Source organism: Microtus oregoni, unplaced genomic scaffold (assembly GCF_018167655.1).
Source record: "Microtus oregoni isolate MIOR12 unplaced genomic scaffold, Mior012 000110F_ref0000174, whole genome shotgun sequence".
Classification (NCBI taxonomy): Eukaryota; Metazoa; Chordata; class Mammalia; order Rodentia; family Cricetidae; genus Microtus; species Microtus oregoni.
In genome coordinates this window covers 1,812,358-1,830,674 of record NW_024544728.1, presented here as the reverse complement: position 1 = coordinate 1,830,674, position 18,317 = coordinate 1,812,358, and the positions used below count along the sequence as shown (strand labels likewise).

The 18,317-nt window shown below is 38.4% G+C and overlaps 1 protein-coding gene across 2 annotated transcripts in view; it reads right to left on the bottom strand.

The window, feature by feature from the left end:
• The window catches only part of LOC121443619 (fibrillin-2), a 196,653-nt gene that overhangs the window by 125,770 nt on the left and 52,566 nt on the right, over positions 1-18,317 (bottom strand). For both annotated transcript variants that reach the window (XM_041645440.1, XM_041645441.1), the window contains exons 6-7: positions 17,420-17,617; positions 9,882-10,007 (exon numbers count right to left, since the gene is read on the bottom strand). In XM_041645440.1, the coding sequence (XP_041501374.1) occupies positions 9,882-10,007; positions 17,420-17,617 (324 nt within the window). The remainder of the gene's footprint in view (positions 1-9,881; positions 10,008-17,419; positions 17,618-18,317) is intronic.

Here is an 18,317-nt window from a genome sequence, read left to right as displayed (position 1 = left end):
CTGATGTAGACACACTACCTCTCCTCTAACTAGATGATGTAACTAGATGATGATGCATTCCTGCTATTTTATTTTTTTCAACGGTCCTGCTACTTTATAACTGTGATTTTGCTACTGCTATGAATCAAAATATAAATTGTGATATGCAGGGTATCTGATATACTGTCACAATCTACAGGTTGAGGACCACTGGTCTAGAAGAACAGCAACAACTTCGAAATTACACTTCTGAATTAATGAATCTGGCATTACTGTCCCTTTTGCTGGAGGGCATAAAGTTTACTGCACCTTCTATTTTGAGGAAACTCCAAATTGAACTCACTATCTTCTCACAAACACCACCAGGAAAACCTCTCCTACCGGTTTATTATAATTGTTTAAGGGGAAAGGAAGTGCTGTTTGCCTGTGACATCTGTTTTACACGTATGAAAAAGGTGTTTTGGAGGTTCTTGAATTTTCCAGGGATCAAGAGACATTCAACTGCAAGAACTATGTGCAGTACTCTACCTAATTTTCAGTGCTTTATAAAAGGACGTGAACACACATTGGCACTGGTAAAATAACACTGGTTTCTAGCATTTGACCTAGAAAAAGTGTAATTGCACGATTGTTCTTATGCTATATACATTTAATTATCAGAGTATCAAATGCTCATTGCTGTGATTTGTATGAAACTTACTAGGGCATGGAGAGCACAGCCAGCGGAGAACTGACAGGAATTAACTGGTCATGAACTTTCTGGTGCTACGTTCCCTCATCACCATGTCTTTGCCCTCAGCAGGTTATCAGACGAGGCAAAGATATGCTCCCGTATGTCAGTTTTAACATTTTGAAAACTTGTGCTAGCTTGTTAAGTCTTACTTATTGGATGTTGCGCTGAATGTCCATCCCCACTGAAATGATATATAAAAACTCTCAATAATTCTTGCCATGGAAATACTGTATTTTATAACACATATGGAAATCATTGGCAGTAAAGTTGATCATGATGACTGTATCAAGGCTGAGACTTTAATGTGCTGGTGTTGGCATAGCTCCTACCAGCCTGATGTGTGGGTACTTGACTTTGTGATACAGGTATCCCATTCTTCTCCCTTCCCATGTACATTCTGAGTAATACTTCACACCTAAGTAACTATTTCTCTCTACATGCTTCCTATTACTTAGGAATAAAATTATTAAAATATAATTATGATAGAAGTTAAAAATGCGATCTGCCTGTGTGTGTGCATGTATGCATATGTGCAGGTGCTTGTGCATGTGAAGGCCAGAGGTCAATGTCGAGTATTCTTTTCTACTCTCCATCCTAGTCTCATTGTCATAATCATAATCATTGTTGATTTCTTCTTCTTCTTCTTCCTCCGCTTCCTCCCTCCTTCTTTCTTCTTCTGAGGCAGGGGCTTTTACTGAGCTGACTGTCTAGAGTGACTTGCCAGAATGCTCCATGTACCCCCGTGTCTCGACCTCGCAGCGCTGGGGTTATAGACCTATTCTCTCTTTGACAGGTTAGCTCAGGGCTGCTGCTCTGCTGTCCCTCTGGAGTCCCTATCACCACCACTCTACCCCACTAATCTCTCTTTCTTGGAACTGGTATTTCTGTTTATGAAATGGGGGGCATCTAAAGGTCAGCCTGACAACCCCACTGTTGGTTGCCATTCCTAGATGGTTTATAAGAGAACAGGTGCTCCAAATTTCCAGTTTTGATTTACTTCCCCATTTTCCAAATGAATTTTCTCTAAATTTCAGTCCAATATAAATATATCATAAAAAGAAATTTTAGGCCATAGAAATTTTACTATCAATTTTTCTGAGTACAAATAATTATCCCTTGTAGTGGCAATTCATTTGTATTTTAATAAATAAAGCTTGCCTGAAGATCAGAGAGTAAAATAGCTCCCTGGACAGCCTGACAGACCAGTCAGTGGTAATACACACCTTTAATCCCAATAGACACACTAGTTGCCATAGCAATCAGGCAGTGAATGCCTTTAATCCCAGCTCTAGAGAGGATTATGAAATGGGAGGAGACAGCTCTCACATACAGTCTCATTCTGAGATTCTTGGAGGCAAGATCACTATTTTAGACTGAGGTAGAGGCAAGAGCCAGTGGCTGGCTGCTTTGCTTTTCTGACCTTCAAGTTGAACCCCAATTTCTCTCTCTGAGTTTTTATTCATCGTGCATCAATTCCTATTTTTAAATAGATAATTACTATTCTTAGATGTTTCAAAAAAGAACAAAACCATCAGCTGGTGCACTAAATGAGAAGTTGCCTTCCCATTCTTTTTCTAAATCATCCAATTTTTAAGTTTTAAAATACTGAATGAGAATTCCCTCAAGTCCTTCCACTGATAGTCTGCAGAAATATGCAAATCCATACACACATAAAACTAACCTGTGCCAGTAGGTCTTTCTTTAGGATTATGGTTAGAATATGAGAAAACAGGAAAGCTAGGGTACAGGGGTCTTGTACAACCTATGCCTCATGTCAAGCAAATTTATTGAGAACAGCATCTCATATACTATTCTTTTTTTGTGGAAAAAAAATTGGGCCGAGTCAGTACAAAGCCACTATATGATGGGATGAAGTCAGCTCAGCAGGGTACTAATCAAGCAATGTTGCACAAGGAGAACACAGGATATCCCAAGGGCATCAGAGACCAAGCACACAGCATCTTGGGAACTAATAACCACAGCCCTACATGGTGGGAAGAGTAGGGTTCTCAGAATCCAAAGCCACAGCTTCCCCTAGGTCCTGGCCTCAGGCCATTACCAACTCTACCAAGCGTATTCCTGGTTTTAGAGAAGGAATTATGTTCCTTTTCTATAACCAGGACTTAATGGAAAGTCTCAGTTTGGTCTAGCCTTCAACACAAAACATTTTATCTTTTGTATGTAAATGTTTCACAACTTGCTTTTGTCATGGGAAATATATCTTTAATACACTTACATAAACATATGAGGCAACCACAAGTTTTTAAGAGGTCATCGTTTCCTATTTTGTTCTTTAACTCCACTACTGTAGATATAGTTTACTGTATTTTGCCAATATAGAAAAGAAAACATAACTTTATGTCTATATTTTTAAAGATGAATATACATAGGATAACATTTTAGGATTAAAGTTAATAGATTAAATGACAAGTACATTTGTATTTTGGTAGTCAAAATACTCCTAATATTTTTGTCAAGAATTTATGATTATATTTATGGCCTTTATTCACCTTTAGTGAAATTACAATTTTATTTTGTCATAGATTATAGGTCAAAAAAGTTATCCCTGTATTGGTTTACATATTTTTATTCTATGTAAGGAAAAATATGTTTAAAATAGCAGTCAAATAATTGTCTTTGTCAAGTGAAATCAGGTCTTTGCTCATCTTTGTATTAGATATGTTCTTATTGATTCACAGAATTTCTTTACATATTTTGAAAAATTTGTCTTTATCTGTGCTAAGAACAGCATTTTTTTACTTTCTCATATGTCTTTTATTCACGTTTGTGGAGTTTTTCTCTTTTATTAGCATGGAATTTATCCTATTTTATAGTCTGAAATTTACCCATCTATTCCTCTACAGATCCAGGGTTGACAAAATGTTGAAGTTATGTCTTTTTGGGCCTAGGACTACATGTCATGTGACATTCCAATCTAATATTTTTCAAATTTAATATCCAGTTATCTCAACATCATTTGCTGTACACTTGCTCACCTCCTTGATTGACTACATAATATGTATTTGTTTTGTTTTACTGGACTTTCCTTGTTGAATATCTTTGGGCCATTTGGGCCAAGCTATCTGCATGCTAAGCCCCTGACAGTCAAGGATAAAGTAACTGGGCAAGTCACCTGTTGGTCAGTGTGTTAGGTGGTGTGTGACTCCACCATCTCCCAGATCTCTCCTGTAACCCACTTCTTTCCTCTCTCTTTCTTACTCAGTCTTTATAGCCCATCACCATATGTCACCTTAGATGGGAGATAAAGAAGCCAAAGATGTGAAAAACACAAAACAACTCTCTCTCAGTCTTTGAGGAGAACCCTTCAGAGACACTTCCTGTGTGGTTTATTATTATTATTTATTTTTTTATGCTTAACCCTAAGTTTCTTGGACCAAAAAGCTAACAACACAAACACTATAGTAAATAATTAATATCTCACAAACACTATAGTAAATAATTAATATCTCACAAACACTATAGTAAATAATTAATATCTTTTAAAGTCATGCTTTAGTCTAAAGTGCCATCTCTCTTCCTAGTGCTGGGATTAAAGGCATTGTTATCATACTCCTTAATTTTTGACTTTTAAAATTTTACCTTATCTTTCCACAAAAGTGGTTAAACACAGTCATTTTTTAGGACTATTTCTCTAGGGTGGTGCTATGGACCTTTTCCACAAAGAAGGGAATTATTTCAGTTCTACTCCCTTAGCCCAGACTCTTGCTTTCCTAGACCTCCTAATGTTCCATAGTCTTGGTAGGGGGATTAGTTCGATGAAGTGGTACAGATTAAATCATATTTTAATGAATAGAGACTGTACCAGAAAACCCACTAGCTGAGTATATAAATGCATCAATAATTCAGAGAGGCAGCAGAAGGCATTTCAGTGGGAAGTAAGCTTCCTAAAGAAGCAGACCTGTGGGCCAGTCTCCTGAAAAGCACACATACACTGGCCGTGTGGGGATGCTTCAAATGCCCAGTCCAAGTAGAGAACAGGGATGGCAACTCATCTGGAGCCACAGAGATCCTAGTTACATACAACTCTTGTCATCAACGGCATGGGAAACCTTCTTGTGAACAGGCAGGACGAAGAGAAGAAGAAAGGATTATTTTCCATGTTTTCTATCTTTGTTACATCAGGCAGAACTGGCATGTTTTCCATTCATGAAGTTTTCTGACTCCACAGCCAGTGAGTGGACCACAAAACGGCATCTAATTCTGACCTACTTAGATATTTCAGAGATATGCCACAATACACAAACTAAGAAAAAGCTGAATTCCTCGGCTACTGTTCAGTGGGCTGTGCCTCTCTGGGCTGTGCCTCTCTGGGCTGTACCTCCCATCACCCTCCTGTCTGATTGACAGCCCTGACCAAGAACAGGCTGGATCTCAATAATGCCACATTTTAGTCACATTACCTGGAGAGAGTTCCTAGGCTTTTTGTGCTTTGATGTTTTCAGTGGGGGAGTAGATTAGTGTTAGTAGGCCACCCTCCTGCTCTGTTGTGATGATTCAGTAAAACAGCCAGCATAAATTGGGTTATCTTACTGCCCCAGTATTGCCAGAGGTTATAGTAAGTGCATAGTGAACATTAGCCATTATTATTGCTACATGGAGTCTGCTGGCAGACCCATGCATGAGAAAAATAACAAAGCAACCTAAAACGCAGTGAGATTTGTGACAGAGAGATTAAGTATGTTTTATTACGGGGTCAGGAAATAGGTTTAGATATGGCAGTCTCATATTCAATATTCTATATTCAACAGAGGGAATAGATCTGTTTCAACCTCAAAGTTCTAAGCTTTCTGTAGGATTTAAGTGATGTTGGTTTTCACCATTTTTTTTTATTGGTGACCTTCATCAGCTTCCATTTCTAACCACTGTCTTCCCTCATTATCCAACCCATACATAGCCTTCACTATAAGAAATAGCTGATGCATTTATTTTTTAAAATTAATTTACTCTTGGAAATCTGAGTAGAAGCAAATAATTTTCATCCTACTACAGAGAATTTATCTTCCCAGGCTTAGTGAAGCAGAGTTGCAACAGCAGCAAAGGACACCGTGCCAACACATTCTGGGAGTGTCCCAAGCACAAATAAATGCATTTGCTGTCTCAGACTCCAAGGGACAAGATCCTGTATAAATAAATACACCAAGGCCAAAGACTTTTCAGGATAAATTGAACATAAGCACCCGACACACAAGGAGCACTAGAAGGAAAGACTGTAATGCAGCTTTCCTGCAGGCACAACGCGCCAAGACCGAATAAAAGACTCGGGAATGTTACAGAAGGTACGGTGGGAACGAGGGGAGGACATCTGGCACCCACTGGTCTCTAGCCATGTGCAGGGCTAAACAAACCAACATAGCATGTTTGCGGAAAGAAGCAAGCGGCGCAGTCTCAGTGGCGTGTCAGCACTACACAGACCTTAGTGTCTCCTCTTCATTTAAGCTACCAGGATATTTATATTCATGAATGTCTGAGTGGGATAAGTGGCCGGACCAACCACCTCTTGGGATGTGAAGGGATCATTTACTCCACTGAAGAGTCATTTGTCTGCTGTCTGACAGAATTGAAAATAAGCAAGGCCGCAGTAGCTATCATCAGGAAGCTTATGGAACTGTGCCCCTAACCAAAGAGAAGAGAGAAATGGCTTTCTTTCCACACACATGGACAAATATGGATGTGTACTTATTCCAGATGTGGGCTGAGATTAAGGTTTTGAGCAGTAGACCATACTGAGCATGAGAGGGGAAACCAGTTGCATAGCAGAAACATCCCAGATCACCTATATTAAACACCACAGCTTCCATGATGGCAGCAAAACTCAGGCTTCAAACATTAAGGAGATGTAGTCTGTCCTCACCCTGAACCGGAACAAAAGCCATTCGTGCACAAACTTCCATGACTGGCAGATCAAGTCTTCCACAATATAGAAGGAGGATGTTCTAATCCACGAGCAGGCAGCAGAGCTGTTCTTCCTTCTTCATAGAAGGCAAAGTTTCCCTAACCTCAGAATGATAGGTCAACATAAAGGGACAATGACTCAGAAGATAAAGACAACACACCACAGTTAAAGTTTATCTTGGTCTCCCAGTGGTGGACATACAAAAATGAAATAAAAAAAAATGAACGTAAGGCATTGTGGTACTCTCCAGTAACTCCAGATTCTGAAGATAGACTTCCTTCCAGAGGCAGGAAGATTGGTAAAAGTTTAAGGACAACTGGACTGTATAGTGAGTTCCAGGCATCCAGGGCTATATGGTGAGTCCCAGTCTCCAAATCAATCAATCAATCAATCAATCAATCAATCAATCCATTAAAGAATGAATAAATAAAGGAATAAACTTTTTTTAAAGGAAAATAAAAGCTGGCCCAATGAAATAATTTCTTTGTGGCAAATTTCCTCTTTCTAAACCCAGTTTTATCCTGGTCTCACAGATGGCCTACGTTTTGGACATGAACTCAGGTCAACAGATAACCATTTAAAAAACTTCGGCTGGCTCCTGCTGGTCAGCGTCTATTGGTAAGGAGTCTGCCACACCTATCAGAAATTGCTCTCGGGTCTGGGTATGGTAGTGAAGAAGGAAGAGCTTCTGTCCTCGGGGATCTCATTCAAGCATTGGGGAGAAACAGTCAACAGACACACACAAAGTGCATTGACATCACAATTCCCCAAAATCGACAGCCCTGTGTTGTGGTTACCTACAAAAAATACCATCACTCCAGGGACTCACACTCACAATGCTGTGCCCTTTTAGTCTGGGGAAGACAGAGGAACTTAGACATTCAGAGGTATCTTTTACGAGAACAAAAGCATGGAATTTCATATAGTTAAAACAGGAAGGACATAATTTAAAAATAAATCTGCCAGTATTCCATTTTACATTTTAACACTGAAATATAAATACCTAGGTTCTGATAATAAAAAAGTAACTGCTGTGGCAATATTTTTAGTTAGAACATCCATCAATTTGAACTTATGATAACACAATATTAAACTATATGTGAATATAATTCAAAACCAGACATTGTATATAGTAGCCAAAGCTCTGGTATTCCAAGATACACTTTGATATCAATTGAATTAAATAATTCTATGTAAGGACTGTTTGCTCTTTTATACACAGGAACAGTATTACCCAAAGAAAATTGATAATGGGCACTTTTAAGACATCTCTAAATACATATGCCTTCTAACAAGCGGCGCTTTCACAAAACTTTCAGGTTTCAATTCCTAATCAACCCTTGTTCCAATTCCTTCATTTCCACAAATCACAAATACTAAATCATATAATTCTTTCTGGGCAATGTTTAAATGGAGTTGGCTGCCTGGACAGGATGTAAGCCAAGACATGACTGGCTTCGGGGCCCTGGGTGGTGCCTATGGTATAGCTCTAACTCCCATTCCCAGAGAACTTGGCGAGTGGGAATAAAGAGTGGTCCTGTCTTCCCCTGAGCTCTGCCTTGGCTCTGCATGCTCTTTTGATGAAGCGTGATGGAGAAAAGACTTCTTCCACATTCAACTAAAAAGAAAGTCATTGTTTGATGTGGAACGGGAATGTCACAACCACTAGAATCAGCCAGTGGCTGCGCCTTCTCACCTATAATCAAAGACTGGCTTTTCTTCCCTCACTCTTGGATAAAGTTTGGAGTGAGCAATAGGACAAACTCCTCCAAAGACCTAGGAGGGAAAACTGGAATAGCAGCACTCTTTCGGTAGACCGAATGTTTGGTCCATTTCTTGCACTAATTCAGATTAATTTCCCACATTATGCAAGAGTTTTTTAACCTTTGCATTTCAAGCACACTGATGATCAATATCATATTGAAGTAGTGCAAATACTTGAATATTATTAGAAAGAATTCCAGAGAAATTTTATGTGGTCCTTAAAATAATCAACGGCATTCTCCTCACTTTGCTGTTGTGAGGATCAAAAAATTAGCTGGCAACACTGTTAAATGTGTAAGACCGTGAAGACAAGTGCTGACTGACTATAACTAATAGAAGAACATGGATAGCAGAAAATGATACTAACACAAAATTGTGTAGCAAGGAGTGAAACAGTAGCCTCGATGCCCAATGGCACTCAGATACCCATTTGCTGTGTACAATGAAGTACTCACTTTCCACTTTCCCATTTTCTTGTCTATGTAAATGGGTATGCTTCTTTATAACTGGTCAACATAAAGTAATCCTACTATTGCCTTCTATAAAAGGAAAAACCTGAACTAGAGTAAATGGGGATCCTTTTCTACAACTAGCTAGAATAATCATATGTTACTGTCTTTAGAAAGTACCTTTGGGCTAGATGGTGACTTGGAGTATAAGCATGAGGCTCTAAGTTCAGATCTGCAGTGTTAATTTAAAGGTTGCTGTGGTAGCATTTATGTAACCCCAGTGCTCTCATAGTGAGACAGAAGGCAGAACGAGGAGAATCCAAGAGCCCTGTCTTGAATCAGATGGAAGAGGAGGATAGGCACCTGATGCTGTCCTCTAACTTCCTTGTGCATACCATGGCATGTGCACACCAAAGCAAGTGCACACCAAAGCATGTACACGCCTCTCCTCACACACAGGAACACTGTCATCACACACAGGAATATGCACACAAACACACACATACACATACACTAGGTACACGCACATGTGAGCGTGTACACACACACACACATACATGGACATATGCATTAAAAATTTACCTGTGATGACATAAATTGATTAAAGTAAGGTAACGACGGAGAAATTTCAGTCCTGCTAAAAGCATTATAAAAATATACATGATCTTTGAAGCTATATGCGTTTAGACATTTCTTAAGTTTTATAATGATGGAGACTTTATCACAGATAAATTAGAACACTAAATTTACTTGAAATGAATTCACAGATGAAATGAAACTTACCTTATGAAAGAAATTATAAAAGGCTAAACGGCACTCGCACTCACTCTTACTACCTCAGAGGCAGTGAGATCAGTCAGATACAGAATGTTCACTTCAAGCCTATAGGACATGCTCCTAAAACCAAATCTATGGGCTACATGCACACCTCCATATTAAGATAAAGAATCAGGATAATAGTTGTTAGTTTGAGAAGTTCCAAACGCGTAGTTTTCCCTGGATTCAGGATCAGCCACCGGGCTTGCACCCGAGGCAATCTCACCTTCGCACTTCTGAGTTGTCTCGCTCTGCTTGTGGCCAGCAGGGCATCTGCACTCGAAAGACCCCACGGTGTTGAGACAGTTTCCTCCCTGGCACAACCCCGGAATCGCCTGGCATTCGTCAACGTCTGCAAGAAGAAAACATTTTAAACATAAACAAAATTGATTCCCAGACTAGATCAGTATTTTTCTTTTATGTCCAGGGAAAATGTTCTAGGACAACAAGCTGAGGGAAGCAGACCCTCTTTGCATGCTTGTTATTTAACTTATGTAGATGGTACCATGCATGTCACACAGGTCTTCTGGAGATCCACCTGTGCTGGTCTGTGCTGTAGACAATCTACCGATTTGGTTATGCCAAAGAATGCTTCTTACTGTGTGTTTTCTTGGTTCTGGCATGGAGTTTATCATTATCTTCTCAGTTTCCCAGTGAATGGTAAAATGAATGCTCCCAACGTGCTTCCTCATGGAGTTCAGTGACTATGAACCCTGAGGATTCAAAGGCACGAGATCTCTCTGCCATGGATATAGGGCAGAATCCCTGGACAGGTGGTGTGTGTGTGTGTGTGTGTGTGTGTGTGTGTGTGGTGTGTACACCATACAAAGCATAGAAAGTAAGTTATGTAAGCACAGGGGTTAAACTAAAAGCAAAAATGAAGAAGATCTAGGACAAAGCTCAGATATTGAAATGTAACAATAATGCATGAATTAAAACAGAAATCATAAGGCAAACTGAACATGTTTTTAATTAAACAATGAAAATATACCAAATAAGGCTTGTGAGCTATTGCTAAATTGGTAGCCAGAGGTAAATGTTGAGCAGCAAAATGTCTATATTGCAAAAAGCGTTAAGTTCTATGCCCAATGATCTAACTTTTTATATCCACACATTTTAAAAGCATTAATTAAATGTGAAGTGAATAAATTCAAGGGAATATGACAAAATATAAAACAAAAAAACATATAGATAACTACTGTAATTTCAGGGTTTCTGGGAATATGAGTAAAATTGATGTATTGTGTCAGTATTCATTACAGATATAAAAACCCCTTATTTTATAATACAAGTAATGAGAATGAACATATCACCACAGAGTCTACAAAGATAAAAAAGATCTAAAGAATGAATGGCAGGAATTCAATAATTAAGGTGAAATATACAAGTCTGTTGAAAGGTACAAATGCCAAGGCTCAGTCAAGAACAAACAGACATTAAGAATAAAGTATATCCATTAAGGCAGTCTCATTCACAGTTTAACACAGAGAACACTTTATGCCTCAATGGACATGCCACTGAAGCCTATCGAAGATTTAAGGGAAAATTACAGAAATGTCATCCAAACTCTCACAGCACGAAAATGTGATGCTGTCCTGCCGACGTGACTAAGAAGATATCTGTCTGACCTCAAAGTCAGACCAAGACAATACCAAAGGAAACATGAATAAAAAGAACAGAATTGGATAATCTTCCTCTGGGATAGGCACACAAAATTATGAGTCAAACTTAGGAATACATGAAAAAAACTGTGTAACAGGACCAGAAGATGTTTATCCCAGGAATTTAAAGGTTTTCTTAAAAGCAGAGGGAAATATTAATCAATATAGTCCTTCATATTACTGAATTAAATTAAAGCAATAATGAACCTATAGATTAGAAAAACAAATATCAGACTTCAACTCCAATTCATGATTTTAAAAGCCTCGATAAATCAGAAATGTGTAGTAGTGGCTCATGTTGACAGAATGCTCATTTAAGATTAGACTTATTCATTACATGATTAGTTTGGTCAATGTATACAGCCAAGTTATGTGTGTTTTGGCTATAAATATCTTCACTAATTTATATTAACCAAGGTAATAGCCAAATCTCCTTTTCAACCAAGAACTAAAATTTAATAAACAAATTTCTTCACCATGTTTTTAAGTTTTGGAACAAGCAGAAACATTTAAAAGCCCAATACTTAACCATCAATGACATAAATTAATAATTATTGCTTACATCTTAATATAACTAAAGATTTGAAGTGGATACATTTATTTACAATTACAAAAGACAAAATATCAGGTATTAATCGAAAGTAAAATATCACTTCTAATTAGAATATATGCATATGAATAGATAAAACACAAACTATATGAAAATAGTATACACATGCAAATAAATAGCTTTTTACATAGGACATAAAATCTCATAAAAATTCTTGGAAGGATTTAATACAACTATCAAAATTTTGAATTCACTTGGTTTGTGATAGCTCAAACCTAAAGGTTACTATGAGCTAACTTTGGTCACTTAGTGCCACGGAAATGGAGATGGCACACCACTAAATGTGGATGAAGGTTGGAGATGGCACACCACTAAGTGTGCATTGAGAAAAAAACAAGAACTCACCCCACTATCAATATTAAAGAAGTCAAAGTTGTTAAGCACCCCAAGAATGTACACTTGATACTGCTTATCTAGTTATAGAATATTATCATAGACAGAGCTAAAACTTAAAAATTCATCACAATAAATCTTCCTATTTTCTCCAAAGATTAAGTTTCCTAAAGTATTATCTTAATTTTGTATTGCCTCTCATTTCTTACAGTTACTGTGTTCTTTACGAAGCCATGTTTTTTATTCTCTCTTAAGCCATGGACCAATAGAAACTGCAAGAGCCATAGGGTAACCAACTCTCAGAGATGGCCTGCCTTGGTTAGTATGATCAGTGTTTTCAAGTCGGAACTAAAGCAATTTCTATTGTCTTCTATGCATCTGACATTTGTTTTTAACTTAAAAAAATTCCAAACATCCTATAAAGTGACCGACCAGTATTATCAAAAAAACGTGTGACATGCATGCCAGTGTGTCATTTTTAATGTACCACCTCTCCCAAACTAACTAGCAGAAATGTTCAGGAAACAGTCTAGGAACAAGAGAAAATGAAATCATAGAAAGCTGTAGTCTAGAAACCTTCTAAACTGAGAATTAGCACACATATGGAAACTTCCTAACCGTGCCGCGCGATCTTGAAATGAAGCAGAACCTCTCATTTCGCTTTCCCAGACATTTTAACCATGCGTTAAGTTTTACTTTGCTTCTATTACTGTGCTAGTCTATTGGAGTTTTGAGGCAAATGAAGTCCAAAACTTAACCTCTGCTGCATAAGCAAAACCAAGCAAGTAAATCTTGGGACATTACTAACGCCTGCCTACAGAATTCCAACATGGATGACACATCCCTTAAACAGTTGTGCTCTGAAATATGAGGCCTCTGCCAGAACACCGAAGGGAAATAGACATACACATATGGATGAGGAGATTTAATAATTGTGCCTACCTTGGCTTCATGACTTTTAACCCAGATGATTTCTTTCCTTGAAATACTAAGTTTGAAGGCATTTAAATCCTGCAACTATTTCTTGGCCCAAAGGATATTTACTGCCTTTTCTGTGTGTGGACTCACAGTAGGCATTGTCCAACATGCCCCAAGCTCACCAGTGAATTAAAAGATGCCTGCCTTTATGAAATTACATTCTACAGTCAGGGAACTAAGCCAAAGAGAAAAGAAGTATATTAGAAGCTGAAAGGTGATGTAGAATAAAGAAAACACATTATTATAATATCTATGCAATGGGTTATCTTATTTTTAATAGTTACCTATGCTTATGGTGTCCTATGTACACTAATTCTCTAGAAGCCTCTAGAGAAGAATATATCTAGAATGTATTAAAGTACATCTATACATAAAGAAAATAGTTTCAATTCTCAGACCGGTGAGTGTTCACAAGAAAAATAGAAAAGCTTCCTATTTGTAGTGAAGAATATTAAAATCAGCATTTAACACAGCTTTCATCCTTGAAGTTTTCTCTGTAATAGCTACTAGAAAAAGCCTCATAAGTCCACAAGTGACCTGACTTTCATTCTTGATAAATACTCGATTTCTGATCTGTGGAGTTGTCTTGTCATTCCCTCAGTGTCCCTGGAGCTCTCTTCTGAAGATCACTATGACACAGTGATTAAGATGTGATTAATTCACACCAGTATAATCACGGGTTGTCTTAACTGAGCTGAGACAGTCCATTTCAATCTGGAGTATCAGCACACATGGGATGCCTTGGGAACGGGGCACAACTCTAAACACAAAGCTTATTTATGCTTTACATACTTGAACACAGTGCTTCACAATAATTTTACTCAGGACTAATGGTGGTGCATTTTTGAATAGATTAATTTTTTCTTTGTCCACATGCATAAGGTTCTGTGTGCTTTCCAGATGAGTGCAGGTACACAGAAACTCTGTCTCAAAAAGCCAAAAATAAAAAATAACAGAAATAGAGTATAAAATAAAATCACATAAAGATGGAAAAAACAGAGAATATGGATACTGTATGTTATTATGCTCTCTTTGAAATGTTTGAATGCTGACGAAGGAGCAACAGCTGCTAAAAGATATTTGCTTATAAATGCTGCTGAATTAATCCAAGATAAGTATTTTGAAAATACCTTGACTTCAAAATTGAAGGCAAAAGGTATATTACTTTGGAGAAGAGATTAAAAAAAGAGATTACAGGAAATAAGAGGTTGTGGATTTATTCTGAGTTAATTAAAATCAGGTTTGATTAAGGAAGACCATCTGAGAAATCTTTGGTAGGAACAGATGGCCCAGATGTCTCAGTTCTACATCCAGAACAAATTCAAGATGCTGCCTACGATGATCAAACCTCACAAAATACTCCAGTCAGGACTTGACCATAACTCTAAATTTTCTTTAGGTCCCCATAAGATTATCAGTGCCCCCAATCAGCCGGAAGTAGCCTGGAATACTATGCTCACATTCCCAAAAAATAGACTATGAATATTTTCCTTTGTTTAAAAAAAAGGGGGGGGGAGTGGTATGAGACAATTCTGTATTCTGTCAATTATGTTTTAAATAAACACTGATTGGCCAATAGCCAGGCAGGAAATATAGGCAGGACAACCAGACAGGAAGTAGAGGGGGGGCAATGAGAAGAGGAGAATTCTGGGAAGAAGAAAGCTCTTTCTGTAGTCCTGTCCAGACACTGAAGAAGCAGGATGTGACCTGCCTTAGTGAAAAAAGTACTGAGCCATGTGGCTAACATATAATAGAATAATGGGCTAATGTAAGTTATAAGAGCTACTATGAAGTCTGAACTAATGGGCCAATAAGTTTTATAACTTATGTAGACCTTCTGTGTGATTCTTTGGGACCTAATGACTGTGGGAACTGGGCAGGACAGAAACCCCAACAAGCAGGCCCTCATGTTACAGATCCCTGGAGAGCAAATTAGAGGCAATAATGAGCCTCCTAATGTAAATTTAGGGAACCAAATTTGGTTCTTCTGTAAGAGTAGCAAATACTTTTAACTGCTGAGCCATTTAGACAGGCCCTGGTTCTGTGCATTTTAATATCAACTTACCATATGAGGTCACAGTGGAACTTTGCCATTCATGGTATCATGTCAGTGCACAAAATGTTCTTGGTTTAGGGAGTCTTATAGAATTTGGATTTTTCAACTTAGGGATACTATTTAGATATCCTTCTAATAAAACTACAAAACTGGCAAAAATCTTTTGAGGCTACTGTTTATTTTTTTTTTAAATTTATCAAATTGCTCACGGTTTATTGTTCAGTGAACTAAGGTTATATGTGCATCCTCAGTTGTAATTTGGCATGGAGACACACTGGTCTGCTTCCTAAACTATGACATTTATTTAATGGGACTGATGCCATCATCACATCTCACATACTTGCTGAATTCAGTCAGAAACCTTTAGCTCTAACCCTGATCATGATTTACTTATAATAGTTCATCTAATGTCTGTGTCTCAAACTGAAACAACATCATTTCTGTCAATAATACAAAAGTCATCTAAACTCCCTTACATCTAAATGATTTACTAGAAAGATTATTTCCACTTTCTAAAAATGGATTTAGTACATATGGCATCAGAGAAGTAGTCAGTGAATGTCAAGGTTTCTATTGGCTAAAAATGAGTGGCACCATTCCTGTGGTGACATTTTGTTTGAGCTTTAGCAAATAAAGCTTGCCTGAAGATCAGAGTATGGAGCTAGCCACACTGCTTAGCCATAGAGGCAAAACAGTGGTAGTGAACACCTTTAATCCCAGCACTCTGGAGACAGAGGCAGACAATCTCTGTGAGTTCAATGCTACCCTGGGCTACAAAAGACTGAGTAAATCTAAAAGTGAAACAAATTCAAGTCGTGGTTGCTCACACCATTAATCCCAGCACTAGGGAAGTGGAGACAGGAAGTGATATGGCTGGGGGGAGAGAGAAATATAATGTGGGAGGAGCCAGGAGCTCAGGATTCAGTCTGAGGTTTAGCAGAGAAGGCATTCAGTCTGAGGACTTGTAGAGACAGTATACCCCATTCGATCTGAGAATTTTGTATAGGTAAGAACTAGTGGCTGGCTGCTCTGCTTCTCTGATCTTTCATCATGTAATATGCATTACATATTTTAGGAATTAGTTTTTTAAAAGTTTCTTTATTTGTCATCTTATTCTTCCCCATTAATGTTAAGAACTGAAACTTTCCACTAGGTGACTAAAGATAAAGATCATCCTTGAATATCAGACTCCAGGTTTTTATTATTAAGACCAATTAGAAATCACATTACACAGTCTAGGTACTTGGGTTGGACTCTGTGGCCATGGAGCTTCAGGCCTCAGATCTGCCCTTGATATATGTACAGTGCCACTTATGAGGCATGGGAGGCCCTGGAGATTACCTGGAGAGAAAGGCATCATGGATGATCAGGAGAGAGAAGAAATCAGTTCTCTCAGACAATAAAGTGTATATGTAGTGCACTATGGGTGTGGAAAGAATTGTGCCGTCAGAATACGGACATAGAGCAGTTTGCCCTCTCATTGCATTACATATTTTAGGAGTTAGTTTTTTTAAAAGTTTCATTATTTATCATCTTATTCTTCTCCATAATGTTAAGAACTGAAACTTTCCACTAGGTGACTAAAATATAAACTACATCTGTCATACTTCTGAGCAGATCCACATGGCAACATGATGTGGGATTTCCCCTCTGTATGGTATGAATGTTTTATTACTATTGGTTAATAAAGAACCTGCTTTGGCCTGTGGCAGGGCAGAATATAGGTAGGCAGAAAAACTAAACGGAATTCAGGGAGAAAGAAGGTAGAGTCAGGCAGATGCCATGTAACTGACAAAGAAGAGAGAGAGAGGCAAATCTGCTAGAGAGGAAACAAGACATGTAGAAAATGACATAGTACCACAGAAACATGGCAATACAAAGACAAATAGAAATGGGTTAATTTAAGGTGCAAGAGCTAGCTAGAAATATGCCTGAGCCATTGATCAAACAGTGTTGTAATTAATATAGTTTCTGTGTGATTATTCAGGTCAGGGCAACTGGGAAACGAAGAAGCAGTCTTCGTTTACAGCAGTGGGTACTGTTTTCAAGGTTCCCATAAACAGTTTCAGGTTTGCTGACTCCAGTCAAAGAGGTGGCACTTGGCATGGTAAACATAACAGACTCACCCTGACATGCTCCCGTGCGGATATTGGGGATAAAGCCCCGGCGACAGGGTTGAGGCTGGGCTGGACACATCTCACAGGGATGACCCCAGGCTCGTCCAATGGTGGCACAGCACAGTGTCTTCGTGCAGACGATGCCTGTCAGCTGCCCCTGGCACATCTGGTTATTGACTTGTGTGAAACATGGGCCTGTCCTGTAATCTGGAATGAGAGAGGAGAAGGAAAGGCAGCATTAAAGACCCCGTTTACCAGAGGCAGAAACCAGAAACTTCCTTCTGAGCCGTCCAAGGACAGAAGAGCAGTGAGTTTCATTTTGAAAATTTATAACTTCCAGTCGTGAGATGTATATTCAGAGACCACAGTGGATTATGCACTGGGCATTGCCAGCCGATGGCTCATGGCACCCAGATGTGCTTTCTTGGCTTGGATGATTTTAAAGAATTTCAATTGGTAGTAAACATTGTAAAAACGGGAAATTTCACAAGAAACTTGTATTTCAGGTTTTTCTTGAAAAACGTGGACGTTCTAGCTGTGCTAAGTTCAATGTGTCACATTGCAAGATAGGATAAAGCATCTGTCCTCTTAGGACCCTCCTACTTTAATCCCAAACTTAGTGTGCATTCAAAAGTCCCACCTGGGCTCCGAAGGCATTTTCATTAAGGATTAATCCTCCTTACCCACTAAGTATTCTCCTTTCAGACTAAGTGGTCAAGAGTTTAGAAAGCCAAAGTGACCTGACGAAAATGTGTTTTGCATATCAAAAACATATTTGGGCAGTCTAAACAATGCATAAATAGTTAGGTCTCATAAGCTGATGTCTACCTCTGTATCAGTCTGTATCTTTATGGTTAGCTTAGAAATGTCAAGAATTCTCTACAGGCTAGGCAGTGTTGTGTTCTCT